Source organism: Notechis scutatus, chromosome Z, assembly GCF_049901735.1.
Source record: "Notechis scutatus isolate UNSWTSFEM ecotype Mainland chromosome Z, rNotScu1.2, whole genome shotgun sequence".
Classification (NCBI taxonomy): domain Eukaryota; kingdom Metazoa; phylum Chordata; class Lepidosauria; order Squamata; family Elapidae; genus Notechis; species Notechis scutatus.
The window spans coordinates 35,628,859-35,656,434 of NC_142025.1; the positions used below are offsets into that span (position 1 = coordinate 35,628,859).

Genomic DNA, 27,576 nt, shown 5'->3' on the forward strand with positions numbered 1-27,576 from the left:
TATAAAATGAGAGCAAATCCCACTTCCCATTAGCACTGATGATGTTATGTAGTTTGGTAATAAAACATTTGCAAGAAAATAACCAATCTCAAAGAGCATCAAAATCCCCACAGTTTAACCCTGAACAAATATTCTCTTCTATCTGTTATGATATTACAAATCTACAATGTGCATTCCTTAATAGAATACTAATTTGCAAAATGTTTGTTGAATGCCCTAATTAGTCAAATTATTAAAAGGAGGTGCTGTGGCTCAGTGGCTTAATGATACTGGAGGTGGTCTCTGTCTCGTAGTTTGAATCCCAGCACTGCACTCCTCAGCTTTGGACAACCTAGCAGTTTGAAAGCATGTTATTTGCAAGTAGATAAATAGGTACCACTTTGGTGGGAAAACAAGCCGGTGCTTCAAGTGGATGGTCAGAGCCCTGCTGGCAATAGATCTTCCTGGATGCAACGCCTGTTTGTGAGGTAGCTTCAGTGGAGGAAGAAGGGCCTAGATGCTGCTGCTGGATACTGTGCATCTTTCTTTCTGGTATAAATCTAGCTCACCCTCCGTGATGCACTATGGGTAGCGCACAAGCATGAACAAAATGGATTAGTAGTCTCAGGCAGCCAAAACCTATATTCTGTTTTAGTATTGTAGTCTGCAAGATATTGTAACATTGCCAAATGCTAAATAAAATAGATTACTTAAAGAGAACAATCAGAATTCATTTAGGTAATTTAATGAAAATGCAGAGGATATTCTCCTGACTTCTAATAGCAGTTTAAAAGTTAGTATGGAAGAGAAAGTCATACTTAATTCTAAACTGAAGAATACAAAGCAAACATATAAAGCCACTATGCTAGTAAGATTGTGAAGGAACTATAAAAAAAAAACATTTCTGCAATCATTTCAAAATTATATTAGCAGATATGCTATTCTGATACTAATCTATGGGTCTATTGTGTAGCAATTACAAATAAAATTATAACAATTAGTTTTCCATAAAGCCAGTAGAAAAAGATTTTTTTATTTCCTGGTTTATTCCTTTTGAATAAAGAGGAAAAAGAGATTACATAGTACTTAGATCTTTTAAGGATATTTTCTGTATATTATTTCTTGAAATTTCAAGTTTGATATATGTGTTCCATTGAAATATCTGCTAGAGTTGATCGCCTGCTTTCTGCTTCCAGGACTTTTGGAATTTGATTTTCTAAATTTAATTGTTTTTGGAAATTTATATTAACATACCTTATCTTATAGAAGATATTTTCAGTTGGACTGGACTGATTACTTTCATATATGCTTTATCAACCCATTGAACTTCATTATGCAGTTGAACATTATGGAGCTTTGTAACATTTTTATTACTCTTACATAAATTACCATCAGCATCATAATAAAAAACAAATTGTAATGCAGCAATATATAAATTAGTATTTTTGTTCTTCACATAAGTAGGCCAACTATCTGAACTTTGCATTTACAGGCACCTGAGAATTCCTTGTTAATGGAACATGGAACAATCATTCTTCATGTTGACTGGGATTCAATGAATAACCTTTTTTGTGTGTGTGCTAAAGGGGTTGTACACAAAAATTGAAATAAGAATGAAAACTGTAATTTTTGAACAAGAGATCCACTTCCACCGTACTATTAGTACTTATGCTTCAATGTAGCAAAATGGATTGCTGTTTGACAATCCAAACCCAAACCTGCTTGTGGTTTTTCATACCACGTCTTGGTCTAGCTTCTCCAAACTTCTGTTTCTGGTTCTATAAATACAATTAATGGGATACTTGGGCATTGACAAGTGCATAATAAAATCCCTCCAGTGCTAGCAGCTGGCTGTGAGTTCCTTCTTCTACCACTCTGCCATTTTGGATGACTGCTATTATATCAGAATTCTGGATTGTTGACAACCGATGAGCAATAACAATGCAGGTTCGGCCTTTTCGAGCTTCATCTAATGCTTTCTGGACAATCTGTACTCAAAGACAAAAGAGAAATAACCTTATAAAAGCACTAGAGATACATTCCCCCCCAGTTTAGATCATTTCTCAAACAATGGCAAATTGCTTACCCATGAAGTAGGAAGTCAGCTATGGCTTCACTCACCTTTTCGCTTTCTGTATCCAGAGCTGATGTGGCCTCATCTAGAAGTAAAACTGCAGGTTTTCGGACAAGGGCACGAGCAATAGCTATTCTTTGCTTCTGTCCTCCAGAAAGCTGTGCTCCTTTATCACCCACTCGGGTATTGTATTTCTGATTTTTAGAAAAAGAAGAATATTGGTATTGTGAGAGAGTCAAAGATAGAGTCCTAACAGTCTTAAGAGTCCTAAGATAGATAGCGTAATTCTCATATCAAGTAAGTTTGTAAATTAGGAAGAAAGAAAAATGAATGTAAATACCATTAATAGATGTATTATAACAAATCAGTTTCCTAATCTTTAAAATACAATTTTGCCATTTTGCACAGGAACAGAAACTTCTTCAATTTGGTGCTACTCTAATTGTGTTGCAAATTCCTGATTGGCATTTTTAAAAAATGCCTACATGTATATAAAATGATTTTTTTCAGCATCAGAAAGTTTGTTTTTTCAATCACAATATTTTTTCCAACAAATCTTTACATATGCTAATGATAATATAGAATCAGTGATGACAATTTTCAAATTTCATCCTATGAGAATATAATATGATTCTCAGATTCAATGATAAGAGATTTGAAGGTGCTGGACTGAAGCTGATTGCTGGCATCATGAAATACATAATGAAAATCTAGATTATTTAAATCACTCAACAAACTAGGGAGCAAATGAAGTAGAACAGATGCAGACTTCAGAGGATAATTAGGACTGTAGAAAAAACAATTACAACCAACTTGCCTTCCATTGAGGACCTGTATACTGCACAAGTCAAAAAGAGGGCTGTGAAAATATTTGCAGAACCCTCACATCCCGGACATAAACTGTTTCAACTCCTTCCCTCAAAACGACACTATAGAGCACTGCACACCAGAACAACTAGATATAAGGACAGTTTTTTCCCGAACACCATCACTCCGCTAAACAAATAATTTCCCTCAACACTGTCCAACTATTTACAAAGCCTGCACTACTATTACCATTAATCTTCTCATCACTCCTTATCACCTATCCGCTGCCACTTGTGTCTGTATGACTAATTTTATCACTTGTATCCTTACAATTTATATTGACTGTTTCCTAGTATGATTTGATTGCTTATTGTACCCTATGACTATTATTAAGTGTTGTACCTTATGATTCTTGACTCTCGACGAATGTATCTTTTCTTTTATGTACACTGAAAGCATTTGCACCAAGACAAATTCCTTGTTTGTCCAATCACACTTGGCTAATATTCTATTCTGCTTTGTTCTGTTCTGTTCTATTATATTCTAGAAAATTGATATGGTTATGATACACAAAAATGTCATATTGTTGTGAACACAGTCCAAAAAATCCAGCCATTCAAAAACTCAGCTAACATTGATTTTAAGGTTGTGCTTGCCAAACAGAGAACAAAAGGACACAAAGGAGGATATATCCTCCTCTTGATAGTTGTTTAATAACCCTATTTTTGGGATAAGTTCCCTCACCTATTCTGAGCTTAAGTTTATAGATTTCAAATGAGGTTATGATACCTGTAAAATTATCTGTTGAATTTCAAAAAACACTCTTGCTTTTTATTTATTTACTTGTTTGTTTGTTTTGCTGAGCTTTACTGAGTTTTACTCCACAACAGATACATGTACCAGCTGCAATAATTAATTTCATGCAGAAAAACAATGCTAGATACCTCTGGAAGATTTTCTATAAAATTGTGAATATTGGCTGCTTTGGCTGCTTCTTCAATTTCTTCCTGGCTAACAACTCTGCTATTATCTCCATACTGGATATTCTCTGCAATACTGCAGTCAAACAGAATAGGTTCTTGTTGTACAAGGCCCAGTCTGGATCTTAGCCATTGTATATGTAGAGATTTAGTGTCTACACCATCTGCAATCTGGAAATAGAAAGGAAAACATGACACTCTTAATTGAAAAGTTAAAAATATACTCCTTACTGTTTTCTGGAATAAGCAACACGATGCAAAACAAATGAAAAAAAGGTAAGAGTAAGCAAAATAAAGTGTTGTAAGAAAAATATATATAACTAAATTTAGTTTTTGCCAATATAATTCATGGTATTTTCTTATTTGTATACTTTTCTATCCCTGGAAATTATCTTTGTTTCCACTATATATTACTTTTTTTTTTTTTAAGAAGAGGAGCTTTCAATCAGTGTTGAATCCTGGCAACTGCCTGGACTACTTCTTGCAGTCTTCTTGCAAGATTTTAGAAATTGGTTGCTAGGGCTGAGAGTGACTTGCCCAAGATCACCCAGCTGACTTTGTATCTAAGGAGGACTAAAACTCTTAGCTTCCTAGTTTCTAGCCCAGGCCATTAACTACTATATCAGACTGACTCGCCTGCTTACACACCCTGCCTAATATATTACTTTTCATTGTGTACACTTCACTTCCTTTTTGAGATTCCATCAAGTCTGTCCAACCATAACTTTCTTATTTTCTCTTTCTTCTCTTTCTTATTTTCTCTTTCTTCTCTATTTTCTCTTTCTTCTTTCATATAGTTTTGGGAATTCTATTCTCTTTCATTCTCTCTATATGACCAAATAACTACAGCATATTTCTTTTGTGATACTTTTGTATTTTATTCACATTAATTCAGAACTCACAGATCCTTAACCCACTTATTTTTATTTAACTGCTCAATTTCCTAAAATATCATATTGCTATTGCATTCAAATCTTTTGTTTCTTCTCAATTAAACGTTTCTTTGTCCAGAAAAAATTTTTCTGTATTTTAGTAAACATTCTACAAATTCATTTAATTGCTATAGTTTTTCATCATTTATGTATAATTTGCAATCATTCATTCCATACCAAATATTATTATTTTAGCCTTCAATATACACTGCTCAAAAAAAATAAAGGGAATACAAAAATAAGACATCCTAGATCTGAATGAATGAAATATTCTTATTAAATACTTTGTTCATTACACAGTTGAATGTGCTGACAACAAAATCACACAAAAATTATCAATGGAAATCAAATTTAGCAACCCATGGAAGCTGGGATTTGGAGTTACACTCAAAATTAAAGTGGAAAAAAACACTACAGGCTGATCCAACTTTGATGTAATGTCCTTAAAACAAGTCAAAATGAGGCTCAGTAGTGTGTGGCCTTTACGTGCCTGTATGACCTCCCTACAATGCCTGGGCATGCTCCTGATGAGGTGGTGGATGGTCTCCTGAGGAATCTCCTCCCACACCTAGACTAAAGCATCCCCCAACTCCTGGACAGTCTGTGGTGCAACGTGGCATTGGTGGATGGAGCGAGACATGATGTCCCAGATGTCCTCAATTGGATTCAGGTCTGGGGAACGGGCAGGCCAGTCCATAGCATCAATGCCTTCGTCTTGCAGGAACTGCTGACACACTCCAGCCACATGAGGTCCAGCATTGTCTTGCATTAGGAGGAACCCAGGGCCAACTGCACCAGCATATGGTCTCACAAGGGTTCCGAGAATCTCATCTCGGTACCTAATGGCAGTCAGGCTACCTCTGGCGAGCACATGGAGGGCTGTGCGGCCCCCTAAAGAAATGCCACCCCACACCATTACTGACCCACTGCCAAACCGGGCATGCTGGAGGATATTGCAGGCAGAAGAACGTTCTCCATGGCGTCTCCAGACCCTGTCACGTCTGTCACATGTGCTCAGTGTGAACCTGCTTTTATCTGTGAACAGCACAGGGCACCAGTAGCGAATGTGCCAATCTTGGTGTTCTCTGGCAAATGCCAAATGTCCTGCATGGTGTTGGGCTGTAAGTGCAACCCCCACCTGTGGACGGTGGGCCCTCATACCACCCTCATGGAGTCTTGTTTCTGACCGTTTGAGCAGCCACATGCACATTTGTGGCCCGCTGGAGGTCATTTTGCAGGGCTCTGGCTCCTCCTGTCCCTCCTTGCACAAAGGCGGAGGTAGTGGTTCTGATGCTGGGTTGTTGCACTCCTACGGCCTCCTCCACATCTCCTGATGTACTGGCCTGTCTCCTGGTAGTGCCTCCATGCTCTGGACACTAGACTCTGGACAGACACAGCAAACCTTCTTGCCACAGCTTGCATTGATGTGCCATCCTGGATGAGCTGCACTACCTGAGCCACTTGTGTGGGTTGTAGACTCTGTCTCATGCTACCACTAGAGTGAAAGCACCGCCAGCATTCAAAAGTGACCAAACCATCAGCCAGAAAGCATAAGAACTGAGAAGTGGTCTGTGGTCACCACCTGCAGAACCACTCCTTTATTGGGATGTCTTGCTAACTGCCTATGCTTTCCACCTGTTGTCTATTTCATTTGCACAACAGCATGTGAAATTGATTGCCAATCAGCTACCTAAGTGGACAGTTTGATTTCACAGAAGTGTGATTGACTTGGAGTTACATTGTGTTGTTTAAGTGTTCCCTTTATTTTTTGAGCAGTGTATTACTTTTCATATCTATATTCCCTTGTGTATGCTATAATTTCAAGATAGAACGACCTGCCATGGATTAGAGAACAAACCAAAGTATACAATATCATCAAGGGAGTAAAAAAATTGAAATGGAAATGGGTTGGTCACATAGCAAAATTCAATGTTGCCTTCTGCTAATTGATGGCAGATGGACCAAGGCAGTCATAGAATGGATCCTACTTAATTAAAAAGCATTCACAAAAGACACCTAAAACAAGATAGATCAATAACACCAGTAAGTATTGTGGGCCCATTTGACAAAATAAAGTTCAGGACCATATTGGTTGGAAACATGCAGAAGATGCCTTCATCCTGCAGTGGATCGACAGGCTAAAATGATGGTGATGATGACAATGATACAATCTTTGTAAATTTGCTGCACATTATTTAGATTCTCAGGAAAATGCTTACTAATGACCAGCTGAATAATGAAATCCCAGTCTAGGGACATCATCTACTTGCAACCAACCTGTACACCCCAAATTTTATTCATCATTATCTCTTGTACTTGTCAAACACCTTCCAAGGCGCATTTAACAAACTAATCCTCCTACAGTTTTTAAATTCACCATTGTTTTATTTTGCCATTTTATAAAGACACAATAACCATATTCTTCAGTTGTTGAGCACAGGAAGAGCTCTGGTAAGAAAGCCACAGATCCACTCTGTAAGCAAACCTCAAATTTTAATGTTTTTCTAATTACACTGTCTAACTTGCATCTGGTCTGCTTTTCAACATTCTTATAGGATTTACTGTATGAATTCCTACCCTTCATTTTCTCTGGAATACTAAAATTTGTAGTACTCTTTTCAATACCATTATTTCAGACATCACTGTTACTCCTATACAGATCTCTGACACAATTGCGCCCACACTTTAGCTTCATCACAAATCACATTAAAATGGTAGTTAAGATGTCCAAAATTTTCACATTCTTTTATCAAACTCTCTGTCTGGTCTGGATTATTATAAAGCCTCATAATCAATAATACCACAGAGAAGAACTAGTATACGCCTTCACGTACCACAGAAATGTTTTCAGTAGAATCAAGGTCAACTTACCACTTGTCCTGAAATTGGGTCATAGAATCGCTCTAGAAGTTGAATAGAAGTGCTCTTGCCACAACCACTGCTACCCACAAGAGCCAGTGTCTGGCCCCTGTTAATCTTTATATTGAGTCCTTGCAAAACTTGAACTTCTGGTCTGGTTGGATATGCAAAATGGATATCTTTAAATTCAATGTTGCCTTCAAATTTCTCCTGCAGCAGAAAGAGGTGAGGAGATGATGATGGTATGTTTTGCACAATGTTCTAGATTTTTCCCTCTATACTTCTCCTGTGGTACTAATCGTAGTAATAGAATTAGTAGTGGAATGGCTGCAACAACAACAATAATGTACCTCCTTCCCGTACATATTTATTCAAATAAAATTTTGATATGGACTGGGATCGTTTTTCAAACTTTTATCCTCCTAACTAGTTTAATTTATGAACTAAAATAGTACATAAAATTTCTGCTATTTGACTTTTTACATAAGCAGTTTAACGTTATTTTGAAATTAACTGAAAGAAAAGTGAAACATAGAATTTTCTCCATTTATTCTACTTAAGGCAATATATATTTTCTTGGTCATTTCTGTTAGGTATAACATTGATACCCAACAAGGTTTGGGTGGATAAATATATAAACTAAGGTATCATCGTTTAAGTGTTTGTAACTTTAAGCACCACACTGCATGTAATTAGCCAATTAAGGGTGCGGTTAGAAACTGCAATAAGAGGAAGCAGGAGAAAGCTTGCTACCTACTGCCTACTGTCTTACTGCCTACTGTTTTACTGTTTACCGTTTGCTGTTTACTGTTTACTGCTGTTTACTGCTGGATACAACTGTTTACTACTGTTTTACTGCGACTGTCTACTGTTTGATCGTTCTACTGAATATCCAGCGTTATCCTCTGGAGAAAGGCATCGGAGGAGGAGAAGATATCTTTATCGGCTGATAAAGATATAGTAAGGACTATTATCTGGACTGAGTTAGTGAGTCTTACTGAATGGATATATTGTGAATGACATACGGACTGATTGACAATGCTTAAACTCTAACTGGATTAAAAACTATTTAAACTACAAACAGTGTTTGTGTTCAGTGTGTGTATACTCTAAAACCCTTCCTCTCTCATTTGGCTGCCTGGCTTGACTGCTGCTGCATACTCTGCTAGGGGTTTATCCCCAAACACTCACAATTTCCATACATGATGAATGGCTATTTCCCCTGTTACTCCTTTTATTGTTTACAACATACAATGCAGCAAATATTTTAAATTCATTAAAATGTAAGGGGACAATTCAATGAAAGGGAAGTTTAATTTAAGAATGAGTTTAAATTTCCCACTGAAACAAAGAGACTGGAGCAAAATTCTTATAGAAGTTGCTTTTTTCAGAAATAAGTCCCAGGATTTTAAAATGATATCTATTGCATAGTATTGAATGTAATATTGGTTTATTCATTTACTAGATAATTATACACATGCCTAGTAATTTTTTAGATCAAATTTGCAGAAACCAAAGTTTCTAAGTTACCATAGCTAATTTTCATGAAAATATGTCAACTCAATATATTAAAGACATAATAAGCATAAGCTGTAAGATCTTACTAATTTTTCTCCTTCTTCACTATAGCTGTCAATTACAGGCTTTCGATCCAAAAGGTGAAATATTCTTTGAGCAGAAACCTTTGATTTGCTAAAATCAGGTGCAAGAGAATTAGCTTGGACAGCATTCATTGCAGCAAAAATCACTGATGAGAAGACTCTGGAAATATAAAGCAAAAATACTAAAGGGGTGTATCAGAAAATAATATGAAGGTAAACTTTTAAGTAACAAACTTTGTTGAGATCAACTGTAAATGGCATGATTTTGTAACTTGAATTTTATAATGTCAGCCTCTTTAAACAGAACAATTTACTGAATTTTATATCTTGGATATACAGCATACCAGAGGTGGTATTCAGCAGGCTCTGACCAGTTCTGGAGAACCGATAGCAGAAATTTTGAGTAGTTCAGAGAACCGGTAAAAATCACCTCTGACTGAAAATTTTACAGTATCCTTCCGCTGCCACGCCCACCAAGCCATGCCCACAGAGTAAAAAAAATTGAATCCCACCACTGGAGCATACTATATATTAAATAAGATCAAATAAAACATATTGCCAAAAGCCTATATGGCTATAAAATGCAATGAAACTTTGGATAAAATTTGAAAAATTGAAGCAAAGGGATTTCATACTATTCAAGAAGATTATTTAAGTCAAGATCTGGTATTTGTAGCAGTAATTTTCTATGTATTTTGTTGGAAAAATCTCAGTGAATTTAGTATGTTTTAAACTTTATAAAGATACATATAAATGTGCCTTATGACTAGGGGTGGGTTTCAACTGGTGTTACTACTGGTTCGGTGACTAGGTTTGTACGCATGTGTAAAAATCCTTAAGCTGTGCCGCCCGGACAGCTGAAAAGAGCTGTGCGCAAGTGTGCAGCATTTGAAAAGCCATTTTTTCCCTGCTTTTTCAACCTTAGCTGTGCTGTGCAAATCAGCTGAAGTTGAAAAAGCAGAAAATAAAGGACAGGTAAGAGCCCGGATGGGCGAGTGCGCCAAACAGCAGCAAATACAGAACCGATTTGGTGTCTGCTGCTCTTCAGATCCGGGCAGAACTGGTAGCATCCCAACCCTGCTTATGACAATGTTCATCAGTAAGGCAAATATTATCCCATCAGTCAAAAACTAAGATGTTATGTTGCAAAGGAGAGAGTTTGGAATTCAAAATTATCTCTTGTCACGATCAAAGTTTATACTTAGGAAAACTTAGGAAAACTTAGGAAAAAGTCTATCTTTCTCTTCTCAGTGATTGTTGACCTTACACTTAAATACTGTATCCCAAAAGTTTAGCTTTTCACAGGTCCTGATAGCTATAAGTAAGAGTTATTGAGTTAACGGCAGATACTGAATTATGCCTCAGTTCTTACTATAACTTAAACAGAAAATGAAAAGAACAATCCTTTCCCATTGTTGCTCTTCAGCAAAAGGTTTCTAGAATCTGGAGATTCCTACTAACTATCAGAAGCTGTCATTTTTAAATTATATGTGGCCGGCAAGATTATTGAGGGACTATTTCTCCTAAGTGATGACCTATCCCATCAGATCTGACAGAAGTAGTTTGTTGTAAATTCTATCCACTAGATAGTGTCATCTGACAGGACTTAGGAGAAGTACCTTTTCTGCTTATCCTGTGCCATATAAAACATTATTCCCCAAAAGGCCAAGCTCACCCTAATCTTGATTGCCTTCTAGAAGAGCATGAAGACTGGCATTACTATCTGATCTGGGAGCTGGAGAGTAGTGAGGAGCCAATAAAGTGGCTATAATGTTCATGTGATTTCCCAGTGACTGGTGTTAATTGTTTTAACATTTCTTATTACTTTGTATAGCTATTTTATTCTGTGTTTGAGTTTGTTTGTTTTAATTGTAAGCTGCCCAGGCTATGCAAGACTTATATAGAAGTATATATTCCTAATTCTTTGTATATGACACCAAGAACTTTTCAACTGGTACCATGATTCTATATTCTAACATAATGACACAAATGTCAATAAACTTACAAACAAATAACACAACCACAGAAATTGAAATCCTCCAACTTTTGGGAGGGGGTAAATCTCATGATATTTATCCCAAAGGTGCTTTTTCAAAAAGCAACTGGACTTTCTGGTTTTCTTTGAAGACATTTCATTTCTCATCCAAGAAGCTTCTTCAGCTCTGATTGGTTTGTGGGAAATGAAAGGAATAATACTCCTTGCAGATAACTTGTCAAGGAGTATAAATCCTTCCATTCCTCACTACCCAGTCAGAACTGAAGAAGCTTCAAGAAGCTTCTTGAGCTTCTTGAGAAGCAAAACATCTTCAAAGAAACACCAGAAAGTCTAGCTGCCTCTTGAAAAAGCACCTTTGGGACAACAATGACATGAAAGACTGAGAATCTCCATAGACATTAATGAGATTTAGCAATCTCATATCAGAGATCTTGATGTCTCTTATTTTGAAGAAATTCCAGGTTTTTGTATGGAATCTTGAAAAATTATCTTGGAGAATACCAAAAACTGTTGATATTTCAAATTCTTTCTTTACATTTTAAAAGTATTTGTGTTAATTATTTTTAAGTTGTGACAAAAACAGCAAAAGGCAGCCTAGATAATGGCATATTTAGGTGCTGACTATGTAAGCCTTTCCTTAAACAGTTTATTGACAAGGCTAAGACATTAATTATACAAATTTTTCCTTCACTTCAACATGATTGTTCTTGCTTTAAAAATATACGTATATCCACATATGAAAATTAGTAACCTCAGTTCATATTTTCATTACCCTCCATAAAAGCTAGTATACTCACATAAACAGTTGTTCAAAGTTCATAAAACAATGGGCAATAAGCCATGCTCCAAATCTAAAGACAGCAGCATTTATAAAAAAGTTGAAACTCTGCCCTATGCCATAGGATAATCCATTAATAGGAGCTTTCTTTAATGAGTCCCTAATAAAAGAAAATAATTGATATAATTCACAATCAATCATAACATTCAAAACTGACCACGATTTATAACTATATCAGTGTTAATTAACCTTATCAAGAGCTGTGGACTTCAACTCCCATATTATAGGAGATTGAAATACAACCTCTTAAAGTTGTTGAGGTTGAGAAACACTGAGCTATGTTAATAATACTTTTCCAAGTAGATCATCTTATCTGTCCAAATATTTTGGATAGAAACATTAAATGTGGATATTAAAAGTGTTTGCATTACACACCCCAATATGGGTCCGAATTGCTGGAAATGCAAAAAAAAAGAGGGAACTTTTTTCCATATGTGGTGGTCCTGTACAGAAGCTCAAAAATATTGGCAGAAAATTAGAAATTGGCTGGAAGAAATGACAAGAGAACAGATCGAATTCAAACCAGAGTCCTTTCTGTTAGTGATCTTTGATAAAGAAATATTTTTAAAAAAGTGAAATATATAATAATACACATTTTGACAGTGGCCAGATTGGCTTTTGCACAATGTTGGAAGCAGCCTCATGTTCCATCAGAGGAGATGATCATTCAAAAAATTTCAAGTTGTGCAGAAATGGACAAATTAACTTTGGCATTAAAAAAATAAAGACACTTCAATATGCTACAACAGCTGGAACTGCTGGTACAAACGGATAGACCAAAGATAGACTTTACACTAAAAGGCAAAAGAGGATAGGATCCATAGTAGTGATACACAGATATATGTAAGGATTAGATGTGTGTATATGGCATAAAATAAGGATAAAAAAGAGGTCTTACAAATTGCTGAAGATGAGAATGTTTTTAATTGTTTTCTATTTTTTTCTTTCTATTTTCTTCTCCCTTTCTTTTTTTACTCTCTTTCATTTATGTATGTGTTGTTGGTTTGTTCTAATTGTAAAATCAATAAAATTTATTTTAAAAATAAAAGTGTTTGCATTACAATTTCATGTGTGTCTTTGTGTGTGAGAGATTACTGTTATATATGCATGTGTCTATGTGTGTGTGTGTGTGTGTATTTATATGTAGATGTGTGTGCGTGCGTGCGTGTGTGTATGTTTAGATTCTTTTTTTACTGATGCTTTTTAAAAAAACTTTGTTTAAAAACATTTTAAAGTAGTGACTATAATGAGGAATATACATATAAAATATATAACGCACACAAACTCACATAGAAAACATATTAAAAAATAAAATTCTTACTTGTATGGTTTATATAAACTTGCTTTGTAGTTCTCAAAAAATCTGTCTTCTCTTGTTAATGCCACAACAGTTCTTATATTTTCTACAACTTCTGTTGAAATCTAGATTTGGGGGAAAAGGGAAAATATAAGGCATTCATTCAGTGATACAAGGATTTTTGTGATGTATAGCATTATCTACCTAAAGTACAAAACCCGTGGGATAGCATACTATAAAACATGTGCTTATAATGCATGGCTCATAATTTATCATGTGTAAATCCAGGCCATTGTGATTTATTAAAGTATTGTTAAATAAACTAGATTTAGACAATTATATTTATTGTTAGCTTATCTCCAAAGGCAATCCAGACCAGCAAGTTAAATCTCTGACATTCCCCTTTGAAGTAATATTCTATTAAAGAATTAACTTTCTGAAATCCCTTCACTTCTTGCCCTATGTTCTTCATGGTGAAGGGCGGGGGGATAAGAAATCAGGATGTTTTTCTCCTTCTCCAAAAAGCAAAACAGAAAATATGGGATAAAGTGCTTCTTTGTTTTCCTATTCTGCTGAGCAAAGAATGCTAAGCATTGGTGAATTGTTGACTCCTTCTGTGCCTACCGTCCCTGTCCTATTGTTTCTCTTATTCTTTTATTTTTCTTATATGTACCCATTTCATGTATTCACAACTATGTATACATTTATACTTATTATCTTGTAAACAATTGGCAAATCAAATAAATAAATAAATAAAATTTTTCAGTTTTGTGTAATGAATATTGCAATGGAAGTCAAGGGAACCTGTGCTTGTCAAATCATTTTAAAGAACAATTCTTGGTAACTCTAGTCAGCATACAAAAAAAATGATAGGAATTTCAATTAAGCAACAACCAAAGACCCAGGCTTGCTTAATTTGAGTTTTCAAATTGTGCTTCTCCCCAGATTATTTGTTTCATTATACAGAAGTTTTTGAGTTTGTGTTAAGTGATTTCACATTACACTGTCTGAAGTACATTCTGAGAAAGGGTGGCATGTAAATAAATAGACCATGTTTTTCTAGAGAAGCACTACTGGGAAAAATGAAGACTAAGAAGCATACTAAAGTAGACTGAGATCTTGCTGAAATAGTGAATGGATGTAACTCTATTGAAAGTTCAAATCATAGAACATTTACTGCCTACATGTCACCACTATAGCATTAATCTTATCCATGTGTGTATATATGCAGAAGATACCCTTCCAGCTTCTTCAAGAGCTTTTTGATCCTGAGCTGCATGACCTTCCATCGATTTCGCTTGAAAAGCCTTTGCAACAATGATGAAGGGAATGCAAGCTAAGATGAGCAGTGTTAAATGCCAACCATGTGCAAAAGCAATGATGAGAGCTGTCACAAGTGTGAAGAAAGTCATGGTCATTAAAGCCAACCGACTTCCAGTAGCCTTGAAAATAAACAAGAAAAACAAATTATATCTTTTCCACAATAAACATTCTTTTTATAACATTCACAATAAGGCTGTCTTCTGGGAGAAGGCTTCTTGGTATCTCAACTAGAACTATTAGATTATGTAATAGCTTTGTACTACATAGTATCAATCTGATTTTATATGTGTGCATGTAGAAATCCCAGCGGCGTTTCGAGCAGCGGATTTCCCGAGTGGAGTTTGGGGAAACAGCCCCAGAGGGGAAAGGAAACAGCCCCAGAGGGGAAAGAGAAAGTGCCGGGAAATGATCGGGAAGGGCCGGCAGAATCATCTCCCCCAAGAGAAAGTGGGGACTGCAGGCGCGATCTTATCAGCGCCCCAAGAATCTGCCTCGGATGGCGGCGCCCGTGATCGGATGGCGGCGCCCGTGATCGGCGGGGCAAGAAGACGGTGAGGGAAACGGAAAAGTGAGGGAAACGGAAAAGAAGGGAAAAGTAAGAGAAGACAAAGATACTAAGATTCGTTCGGGGCACGGAGCGAGCGTTCTCACGCCCCGCGAAAGAGCGCAAACAGACAGCCTGGAGGCGCAAAGGCAAGCGGGCGAGGGCCATCTCATTCATCAAGGGAAAACAAAAACAAATAGTTTCCTGTGAGCTGTTCAATCTTTCCTTCACTCAGATAAAAACCCTTGGATCATTGTGTTACAACTTCCTGTTTACAGAGTAATAGCGATCTGCTAGCGATAAATTCCTCCCATTCAGCTGCCAGCTAAACAATTAACCCGTTCCTTGCAGACTCTTAATACTACCTCATTACCTCAAATCTTACAACTTTTCTACCTCATCACCTATATCAACGATTAGATAATCAATTTCTATAAAATATTTTATTAATGGTTTAACTGATTTATTGTTTTTAATTGATTAGTGTGATTAGAGTGTTTATTGCAAATAGTGTGATTACTGACTAGTTTAAAAGATCAAAATTCATGTAATTTAATTGAATAGCAAAATCATTGATCTAGTGAATTTAAATGAACAGTGTGATTAATGATTAGTGTAATTAATTGATTAGTGATTAGAGTAATTAATTGTTCAGGCTGATTGTTGCTCAGGAATATTATCTGACTTGAGAGACTACTGCAATTGATTGTTTGATGTAATATTGGCTATATAGATTACCCAAAATTGTTCCTTTAATTAATTCAATCAACGTACTATTTTAACAATCCTACCATGCCAAAAAGAAAATCCTACGTCAAACCACAACCTAAAGAGAAGATGATCCCCACCAATGAACCACAAGACTCCTGCACATGCCTTAAATGCTACAAAAATCTAAAGGATAATGAAAACTCCACCAAATGTTCTCTGTGTAAAAAATACACTCATCATGACTGCTTGGGATTACCTGAGCAGATGATTCAATACCTAAAATCATCCAATGAGTTTCCATATTTCTGCAAATCATGCAGACCCAAACTGGATCTGTCTGAAAGAGTTGATACCATCGAAACCATTGAAACATCCCCTACCATCGAAACCATTAAAACATCCCTCAACATCATAGTAGCATCCCTGGACGCCGTAAAAGAAAGAATATCCAACCTTGAAAAAAAAGACACAACGCAAAAACCTGAACATCCAATAGCTACAAACCACATCTCTACCAATCAACCACAATCCAATCCAAAACCCAATCCACAAATAAACACAACCCAGACAAATATTGATATCCCAATCCTCATCAGCCGTTGAGCGTGAACGGAAACGTCCAAACGCCATCTTATTTGGTCTAGAAGACACCAATGTCAATGATGACATCACAACTGTCCGAAACATCATCAGAAATTATCAAGTATCAACCATCTCCGCTGATGAAATACTTGACATTTCCGCATTGACCGAGAGCTCAAAAATAGAGACGGCTCTGTGGCCCCACGCTTGTGCAGGGTCATTTGCAAAAATGAATCAAGCAAACGTAAATTCATTTATACTATAAACTCACTCGCCAAAACCAACACCAACCATAAGAACCTCCGTTGCCGCCCTGACCTAACCATACAGCAACGTGCCCGCTCCCGTGTACTCCGCATCGAACTCAAAACCGTCTAGACAATGGAGAGAAGGACCTGTACATTGACTACCATGCTGACTGTATCAAAAGTAAGCCACGCAACCCAATACTCAGCTTTTACCCTCAACCACAACCCTACCTCAACCCATCCACCATCACCCAAGACTAGGCACGCACGCCCCCAACTACCTCAATTCCAACTACTGCCGGCCTTAAATGCAAACTACTCAATGCAAGAAGCCTCGTGAATAAAATACCTGAATTTCTCTTCCTCCTAAATATGGCTAACTTCGACATTATATTTGTCTGTGAAACATGGCTCAATGCATCTCTCCCCGACTCCATTACCACAGTAAGAGACTATCATGTTTACAGATCAGATCGTGAAAATCGTCGAGGAGGTGGTGTTGCTATATTCTATAAAAAATCCTTACATCTAAAAAATATCCAAGTTACCCAGGAGCTTGCCCTTCCTGAAACCATCATCTGTGAACTATCCTCAAATATCACAATTCGATTCTTACTATGTTACAGAGCACCTGATTATGACATCGAACATGTAAACAAGCTAAATACATTACTAACATGGGCTGCATCCTGCCCTTACCCTTTTATCCTTCTTGGTTATTTCAATCTACCTCATATTAACTGGACCCTAAATGATTGTACAACTGAAATCATACACACAACCTTCTACAATGCTATTACAAATCTGGGACTGGAACAACTAGTAATCAACAACACTAGACTAAACAACTGCCTCGATCTCATCTTCTGCAACAGTTTGAACCTAATTTACGGAATACAAACTAAAGAACCCTTTTCCAGTAGTGACCACAATATGATCAACTTTTGTCTCAACATACATCCACACAAAAATCACCACAATGATGTAATCCCCTATTGTAACTTCAAAAAAGGCAACTATGATCTTATAGACAACGATCTCTCATCCCTTGATTGGCAATCTCTATTCACTGGATGCAATACCGTTGAAGACCATTATAACATATTTTTACTTGAAGTCAAAAGAGTCATCAAACTATATGTTCCGACAACAACTCCCAAAACAAAACAAAAAAGCAGATTACCCATATCAATAAGGAAACTTCAATCCAAAAAGAGATCACTCTGGCGGAAAAACAAATCTGGTCACGTTGCCAATTTCAAAACCGATACAAAAATTTATGCCACCAGATAAAGACTGAATGCACCAATTATCACATTAAACAAGAGGAAAACCTTCTAAGCACCAATTCCACCCGAGCTTTTTACAATTTTGTAAACAACAAACTAAAAGACTCAAGGTCCATCCCTCCCTTGATAGGACCTGATGGTAAAGACTGCAACGACGACACCATTAAAGCCAACATCTTTAACACATTCTTCGGCTCAGTATTTGTAAACAGCAATGGATCATGCCCAGTATTTCCTAGCCGTACCACAGATAACAACAATGATCTAATACATATCGATTTCACAGAAGACAATGTCAAAAAATCACTACGCAATCTAAAACCATCTCTATCTATTGGACCGGATGGAATATGTGCCTACTTAAGAAAGCTATCCACTGCCATAGCCAAACCTCTAAGCATAATCTTTGAAAAATCTTTCAGGACCAGCTCCTTGCCTAACCTATGATCACAAGCCACAGTCATCCCCATCTCAAAAAGGGAGACCCAAGCCTAGTTGAAAATTACAGGCCAATCTCCTTATGCTGCGTCACCTGTAAAGTCATGGAATCAATTATTAACCAATCCATCATCCTCCACTTAGAGTCAAACAACCTACTCTCCAATAAACAATTTGGTTTCAGAAAAAAACTATCCTGTAATCTGCAACTCTTACACTGCAAAAACATATGGACGACACAACTCGACCAGGGCAAAGCAATTGACGCAATCTACATAGACTTCTGTAAAGCCTTTGATTCAGTGGTACACGACAAACTACTCCTAAAAATAAAATCCTATGGTATCTCTGGACAACTGAATAACTGGATAGAAGCATTCCTGTCAAACAGACAACAAATGGTCAAAATCGGGAGCGTTCTATCAAATCCAGTACCTGTCAATAGTGGTGTCCCCCAGGGCAGTGTTCTAGGACCAACTCTCTTCATACTCTACATAAACGACCTCTGTGATCATATTAAGAGCAATTGCGTTCTCTTCGCTGATGATGTAAAGCTGTTCAATACCACAGACAATACTGCTACCTTACAAAAAGACCTTGACTATGTATCTGAATGGTCAAACAAATGGCAACTCCAAATCTCAACAAATAAATGCTCTGTCTTACATATTGGCAAAAAAATCAGAAAATAAAATACAAGCTGAATAGTCAAGATCTTGTTGATGACCCAAGCTCTGTAAAGGACCTTGGAATACTCACCTCTAATGATCTAAGTGCTAGAGCCCACTGCAACTACATAGCCAAAAAGGCATTAAGAGTTGTTAACCTAATCCTACGTAGTTTTTTCTCTGGTAATATCACACTACTAACCAGAGCATACAAAACATTTGCTAGACCAATACTCGAATACAGTTCATTAGTCTGGAACCCTCATTACGTATCTGATATTAGCACAATTGAGAAAGTCCAGAAATATTTCACAAGAAGAGTTCTCCACTCTTCTACTCGTTGTAGAATACCTTATGCCACCAGACTTGAAATTCTAAAACTAGAAAACCTTGAATTACGCCGTCTTCGGTCTGACCTAAGCATGGTATATAAAATCATACATTGCAATGTCCTACCTGTCAATGAATACTTCAGCTTCAACCATAACAACACAAGAGCACACAATAGATACAAACTCAAAGTAAACCGCACCAAACTTGATTGCAGGAAATACGACTTCAGCAATAGAGTGGTCAATGTCTGGAATACTCTACCCGACTCTATAGTCTCTTCCCCAAACCCCAAAAACTTTAACCTTAGACTGTCTACTATTGACCTCACCCCTTTCCTAAGAGGTCTGTAGGGGGCGTGCATAAGCGCACCATCGTGCCTACCGTCCCTGTCCTATTGTTTCTCTTATTCTTTTATTTTTCTTATATGTACCCATTTCATGTATTCACAACTATGTATACACTTATACTTATTATCTTGTAAACAATTGGCAAATCAAATAAATAAATAAATAAATAAATAAAAAATATTCAGATGGTTTAACACATCTGAAGGCTCACAGGTTCTCTTTCTCTGTGAAAACACAATGTATATATGTTTTGCTAAGGTATATGCATGGAAAGTTCACGTCAGGTGGCATGATTAATTTTTATTTCCTGCTTTTCCAAGTCATGTTGCTAACTTTCTTGAAAACACTTTTTACATAGTTTTTCTTTATTAGTTGAAACTGCCCATTGTACCATGAAATTGATGCAGAATCATTTCTTTATGTAAATATGATATCATCTGGCAATACTGCAAAGCCAGCAAATTGGTTGGCAGTTAGCTTCAATGCCAAACAGATTCATAGAATCTTGGGGTCTTGTAGAATGTGTCATTCCTGAGCAGACTATTTTAGAAAGTGCAATTAGAATACTTGTCTGAAGACACAAAACAAACATAGACCCCAATGTATTCAGAATGTGAAAATGATTCAAATAATGGATTTATTCTGCTGTTTCCTGCAGAAGTCCCTTATTGATACTAAGATAATTATAATTCCAACAAAATATATAAAAACAATAAGCAAAACCATACTCCTTTAACTTGGGAAGCATCTGTTGAAAGTCTGGTTAACAGAACTCCAATACCATTATTGTGGTCATCAAACCATCCAATTTCCTAAAACCAAAATGAACAAATTGAAATAATAATTGAAATTAACAATTAGTCTTGTTAGAACTTGGAACCTTTCTTCTTGTATCGAATTATGGTACAAACATGTCTTGGCAACATAACTTTTTTTCCCCTGCCATTACTCCCTGAAATTGTCTTCATTTCATTCCCAGTTCATTAGTGAATCAGATATGAGTCACTCTTAGTTGAATCCTTTTCTATTGTAATTCTGAATATACAATGGTAGTCACAAAACATGCAAAATCTATTACATTTTGTCATCCACTACACTGATACCAAAATCAGGTGATCTTTCTTGGGTGGCATCAAGGCAGCAACTCTAAAGTTTTTAGCTACCTGTTCTCAATGTTGATTTTAATTTACCAATTTAGTATAAGGTTGATGTAACAAAACAAGAGGTGTCCACACTGGGGGTCAAAAAATGATAGCTGCAAATGCTTGATTGACACCTGCTCTATTTTTACTTAAAAAGGGGGCAGGGGCTCAATCATATGGTCATAGTTGCCAACTTGATATTTTATCCACTACTACCTGTTCCATGCTGCACCCAATAAAACAATAGAGTGGTGGGACAGTGAAAAATAGACTGAAATAGTTTAATACTGAAATGATGGGACCAGCTGTTCATTCACCATTATTTCCCAAATAAAATATAATGATCTCTGGAAGTCAGCATTTGTTGTGTCTACTTAAAAAAAAACAAAAAAGGCTTACAGATAGAGACATCTGAATTAAAAGTGCAGCTTTCCTCCTACTAGCTATTTATAATGATGAAATTAATTCTTGGCCCTTCAAATGTTATTTTCCACTATTAAAAGAGATGTTAAATTTAGTGCCTCCAAGCACTAAATGTTCTGTGGGTTAATGAATACATCATTTTGGCAACATAACTCACTTGGAATCTAAAAGGATGAAGTGGTGCATTATGTTCCTATATCTTTATAGATAATTCTAGGCTATATGGAAGTCTGAAAACTTCTTAAGCCTTAGCTTTTTATTCAACAAGTCACTATTTTGGACTGCAAGAGGCAGTTCCTAACCAACCTTGGTTGGATTGGAAAATCAAAGTACAATTGGACTAGTTTAATACTTAGATGAAAAAGCATCAGACAATCTTCGGGCTTAAGTCAGCTGGGAATTCTTAAAAACATCCCTTAAATAGGCATCATGTTCTTGCTAAGACAAGAAAAGAACATTCTTCAGTCAACTAAATTCAGCAGCTTGACTTGAGATTCCCCATTTATTTTAATAATATTTACTGTTTTTATTCATTAGTAGACTTTTGCTAATGCGTATTTCTAAATGGGTCCTGGCACTGATGATGTTACTTGGTTTGGGTAATGAAATATCTGCAAGAAATCAGTCAAATTCAGAGAGCACCAAGGACTCCTCATTTAAACTCTGATGTTCTCTTTTATTGGTGATCCAAGCTTGTCCCCAAAGTGCTATTTCTTTCTCTTTCCTGCTCTGTTTTGTTACCTGCTGTAGCAAGGCTTTGAAAGAAAGAGAGCGCAACCGCATTGTGAGAGCTTCTCCAGACTTCCCAAAGGTGAATCCCTGCAAAAGATAAAGACAAAACTTTTATTTTTTTATTTTTTAGAAAAGGGCTATTCTCATCTGAAGAGGAGAATATCCATGAAATAAGTGAGTGGCAGTTTCAAGTATTTATTAATGCAGAACTTAACAAATTCAAGAAATAAAGACAGAACGATATCAAAGATTAAGGAGGGAAAAATTACTAATTATAGTAACGATTGCATGTTATGGCACAGTGGTTAGAATGAAGTATTGTAGGCTAACTCTGCCCACTTCCAGGAGTTCGACCCTGAATGTGTCAAGGTTGACTCAGCCTTCCATCCTTCTGAGGTCGGTAAAATGAGGACCCAGATTGTTGGGGGCAATATGCTGACTCTGTAAACCACGTAGAAAGGACTGTAAAGCACTGTGAAGCAGTATATAAGTGTAAGTGTCTATTGCTATCCTGGGGAACTGCCTGATGAAATTTAATAAAAAGGTAAACAAAGAAGCACATTGAATGTTGAAAAGGCCTGGATGTATATGTTAAGATAGCCAAAGTAACAAGGATGATATTCATGTGACTTATGGGATTGCAATGATTTATTGGATTCCATCTAATAAACAAAGCATAGTGTCAAAAGTCCATCTTTTTAAAATTGAAAGCCTTTTCATATTGCACTGGTTGAGTTACTTAATGTATACAATCATCTCTTTCTTATAGGGTGCTCCTTTGTGATAATTTCTTATTAAGTAAATCTTATATTAGAACCTACCTGGATTGTATAAGTTATCAAGCTGATCACTCCCAACACCAGAAACATGAGAGAATACAGCACTGTATTCTGGCTTTTCTTTACATCATCTTGTTCTTGGAAAGCCTGAGTGGCAAAGCATACTTTTAATCATCAGCACAAGAAACAGTTGCAGTTCAATTTATGACCATTTCCTGTAAGTCAATTTTCCTGATTTCTCTGTATGTTACCATCCTGATTTCTCTGTATGTTACCATCTAATATTACCATGTTATTCTGAATAGCAGACTATATTTTACATGAAGAATTTGAAACCAATTCTAATTCAGTGACCACTAATCTAATTCAGATTATAGGAAATGACAGTTAGATGGCAGCAGTGTGAAAAAGTTGATCTCTTTACTGCCATCTGGTGATTGCATGGAGTTTTGCAAGCCACATTTGGTAGCATCCCATGAGAACAGAATTTGTAGCTGAATCTTATGACTTTCTAAAAAATAGAAATCTGGATCATGTTCATTCCTTGTCAAAAATAATTAAATTCAAAGGTGAACATTAATCAGGGCCAAATAGAAGCTTGTAAAAGAGTACTATATGAATAAAAAGTTAAAAATAATTTTATTTATTTGAAATATCTGTAGGGTACAGTTTCCTGCAGGTGTTTGTGATATGGATGGAACCAACATACCAAATAATTGTAGGACAAGAACCTCGTTAGTATGGCAGGAGAAATTCAGGAGTGTGGTAAGCACTTTTCCAGCTAACAATATAGAAGCATAAGCTTCTGTGAACTGCAGCCTACTGCATCCGTCGGTGAATAAAATAGTTCAGTGAATTCTATTTTTAATTTATATCTCCTTTCCCATGAAAAATAATGTTCAGTATGGGAAATTAAATACTGATATATAATTTGTTGGATGAACCAGATTAACGTTTTTGTGGAGAAAGCACTCCATCATTGGGGAGATCCTGATGAGAAGGTCAGAAATTTCCACAAGATATGCTGAAAAATGGTCAAGATGGCAGCTGAGGAGTGTAATTAACACCTATTTTTATATGTGGATTTTTAATTGTACTGTCTAGGTTGCCATCTTGACTTTTTTTCACCGTCTCCTGCAGATACCCTAATCTTTTCCATAGACACAAATCAACTAAAGTTTCAAGTAAGAGGCACTTGACCAAAGGACTGTTCTAGACTTCAGTTTCATGTTGAAAAAAAATGGAGATTATTTTACTGAGTATTTAGATTTTAAAGTTTTATATCTTTAATATCTTTAAACATACTTGGAACTGTCTGGAATTGTGAAATATTATTAAAACTAATCAAGTATCATCAATAGAATAGAATAGAATAGAATAGAATAGAATAGAATAACAGAATTCTTTATTGGCCAAGTGAGATTTATTGGACACAGAAGGAATTTGTCTTTGGTGCATCAAATTGGCAAACTGCCATTCATTCCTCTTTTAGTATATAAGGGCAATTTTTTAAAATTCAAGACTACATTTACACAAGAATAATGTACAAGTAATCCTCAAGTTATAACCAGAAATGAATTCTGAAACTTCCACTACAGTTGTTAAGTGACTTCCACCCAAATTATGATCTTTTTTTTTTTTAAGCAAATCACATAATTGTTAAGTGAATCTGGATTTCCAAATTGATTTTGCTTGTCGGAAATCCCCTGAGAACATTGCAAATGGCAAACATGCAACCTGGGATAGTGTAAATATAGGCCAAATGCCTGTATCACAATCACACGATGTGCGAGGAATGATTGCAAGTCACTTTTTTCAGCACTGTCATAACTTTGAATGGTTGCTAAACAAATAGTTATAAGTCGAGGACCTCCTTGGCAGATGTATTGTACATGGCCAGATTAAAAGGAAGTGGGGATTCCATTCTTCCTCTCTCTTTCTGTATTTTCCCCTTTCTTCTCTCTCTTTCTCTTCCCCCACCTTCCTTGCCAGTGGCTTTTGAAATGCATTATGTATGACATTTTATTGTTCTATTAGCATCCAATTTATACACAAGATAAATTGAATGCTCATATGTTCGTATGATGACTATATCAGAACAAAATTCAAAATTCACACCAGAAAAACAGTACAGTAATATATATGTTCTGGGCTACTCTTTCTTGTTTTATACTGTTTTGGAGGATTCTTTGATCACATGGATTAAGATTATTCATTTCATTTGGGAGGAATGATTTAGAAATTACAATGTGTTTTTGGAAAGTTAGAGGTGGAACTGAGATGATGAGAAAATTGAAATGCTTCCAATTAAGTAAGATCATAATAAGAAATCAGTACATCTGCTGGGTTTTATAGTTTCTGCAAAAAAAAAAAAAAAAAAAGGCAATAGAAGCATTGAGTAGTCCTAAACATACCCCAATAATTTTACCAAACAGAACTGCAAAGGCAGGAGTAACACCTCCAGCAATGGCTGCAGAAACGACCCCAACTGCTATGTAACAGAATTCAGGCTTATTCAGAGCCAGGATCCTGGTATAAGGAACATCTGGAAGAGTCTCTTTCTATAAAGACAGAAAATTCTCCTTATCACCAACAAGATTACAAGCAGCAATTCAATTGATGGGTGAAATGTCACTGAGAATTACTGAAACTGTACAGCACTGAAAGGAAACTGACTTCTGTATTCAAGCCCAGTCATTTCTATGATCTCAGACAATGAATACAAGGGTGAAAACAAAAGAAAAAGAACAAAAAACCAATTTATCTCAAAATCTGTCCACAAAGGTCACTAAAAAGTAAGAGAAAGCCTTCATGAATGGCAACATTTCTGCATGAATCATTCTTTTGCATTACTAATGGGTTAGGATCTTGTTGCCTGTACATTAACTTTCGGTTCTCATTATGTTTGTGTCATGTGTTTCAGATGAAGTTTTGATGTGGCAGGTTTAAAATGAAGTATAATCCCAAAGTCCAAAAGTGAAACACATTTCCTAATTGATTTTCTCAAGTTGTTCATATTGTTTGATATGTACGTCATCATAATTACCAAACATAGGGCAGGGATGAATGAAACAGAATGTCATTTTTTTTCCTAACAACTGGGGTTTCTTTACTCATGAATTCATCTGAAAATCAAATCAAATGCATGGATAAATACAAGACATTTATGGAAAGAACAAAGCTTTTCTTACAACTCTGGTTTATTACTAGAATCACAAGGTGGAGATACTAATTTCCAGTAAACACTAAACCATCTACACAGAGGCATCATGTTTTTAATATAGAAGTTATTTTACAAACTATCTTAATACTAACCACACGGACTTTCTTTGCTTTCCTCTTCTGTTTTTTTCTCCTTTTCCTTTCAGAAAATCTTTTAGTAGAAGCCCTACTGAGGGAAGGCCTGTTGGATATTCCTCGTAAACTTCCATACTTGGCCACTTCTGGACCACCATTAGAACTCCCCAAGTCATTTAGATCTGCTGTTTCATATAAATCTTCTTTCTCAGAAATTTCACTATTTTCATCCTCAGTCTCAAATTCTGTCTCTTCATTTGATGTTTCACTCTCTGGTTCTTCACTCTGGTAATTCTAAACATTTATAAAAAGAAAACAAATTAGAAAAAAATATCAATTTTTCTAATTTCAACTTATTAGAATAAAATCTACAGGTAGCCATTGATTTACAACCATTCCTTTAGTGACTTTGAAAAAAGTGACTTATGATTAGTCCTTACACTTACTACTATTGCAGCATTTCCATGGTCATGAGATTGTGATTTGGGCACTTGGCAACCAGCATGGATTTACAATGGTTGCAGCTTTTCAGGGTTACATTTTGCCAGTTGGCTTGCAACAGGCAAAGTCAATGGAGGAAGTTGGATTCACTTAACAATTTTGTAATTTGTTTAATGAATAAGCAAAAATAAAAAATAAAAATTCATGACTGGGAATTCTGGAAGTTAAAGTCCTTAAAGCTGTCAATGTTGAGAGATACTGGGCTATCATAAACAGAATCTTGAAAGGTTGACTGCATTTACCTATGTCTGAAGCATTGCTTTGTTTATATTCTAACATATCTGGATTAATAAAGAATCCAGTGGCATTCTTGAGAAAAAGAGATTACTCTGGAAGTTAATGTTAATACTCTATAATGTGCCAGATACAAGCAACAGAAAGCTGTTAAACATTCAGATTTTAAATTAAAAAAAATAGCCATAAATAAACACTCATCAAGATGCACATCTAGCTTAACAATAATATTTATTTGACCTAGTAGAGACAGCCAATACATTTCAATAACTTGCCTGACTATTATTCAGTATTGTGGAAAAGTGGGCTTATATGTTCCTGAATCCTATTTTGACTAGCTACAACATTTAGCCAAAGCTAAATGTAAACCTGGACAAACAGTAGCTTCTCATTTATTTTTATTTATTTATTTTATTTATTTTGATTTGTCAATCAATTACAAGATAATAGGTATAAGTATATACATAGTTATGAATACATGAAATGGGTACATATAAGAAAAATAAAAGAAACAATAGGACAGGGATGGTAGGCACATTGGTGGGCTTATGTACAAGATAGTTTCAAAACATCATTTATAAAGGTGGAATGTTTTTCCTCTTGTAGTTAATGCTATATTGCA

General features: G+C 35.9%; 1 protein-coding gene across 2 annotated transcripts in view; it reads right to left on the minus strand.

Moving 5' to 3' along the window:
* Positions 1-1,449: 1,449 nt before the first annotated feature.
* Positions 1,450-27,576, minus strand: part of ABCB5 (ATP binding cassette subfamily B member 5) — a 53,309-nt gene continuing 27,182 nt past the window's right edge. Inside the window, exons 16-28 of one of the 2 annotated variants that reach the window (XM_087946590.1) lie at positions 26,238-26,513; positions 25,337-25,483; positions 22,965-23,069; positions 22,153-22,230; positions 20,575-20,658; positions 14,602-14,805; positions 13,388-13,488; positions 12,026-12,166; positions 9,236-9,392; positions 7,644-7,841; positions 3,805-4,011; positions 2,101-2,247; positions 1,450-1,967 (exon numbers count right to left, since the gene is read on the minus strand). In XM_087946590.1, coding sequence (XP_087802716.1) covers positions 1,770-1,967; positions 2,101-2,247; positions 3,805-4,011; positions 7,644-7,841; positions 9,236-9,392; positions 12,026-12,166; positions 13,388-13,488; positions 14,602-14,805; positions 20,575-20,658; positions 22,153-22,230; positions 22,965-23,069; positions 25,337-25,483; positions 26,238-26,513 — 2,043 coding nt within the window. In that variant the 3' untranslated portion in view covers positions 1,450-1,769. The remainder of the gene's footprint in view (positions 1,968-2,100; positions 2,248-3,804; positions 4,012-7,643; positions 7,842-9,235; positions 9,393-12,025; positions 12,167-13,387; positions 13,489-14,601; positions 14,806-20,574; positions 20,659-22,152; positions 22,231-22,964; positions 23,070-25,336; positions 25,484-26,237; positions 26,514-27,576) is intronic. The other variant, XM_087946591.1, reaches the window with a different exon arrangement.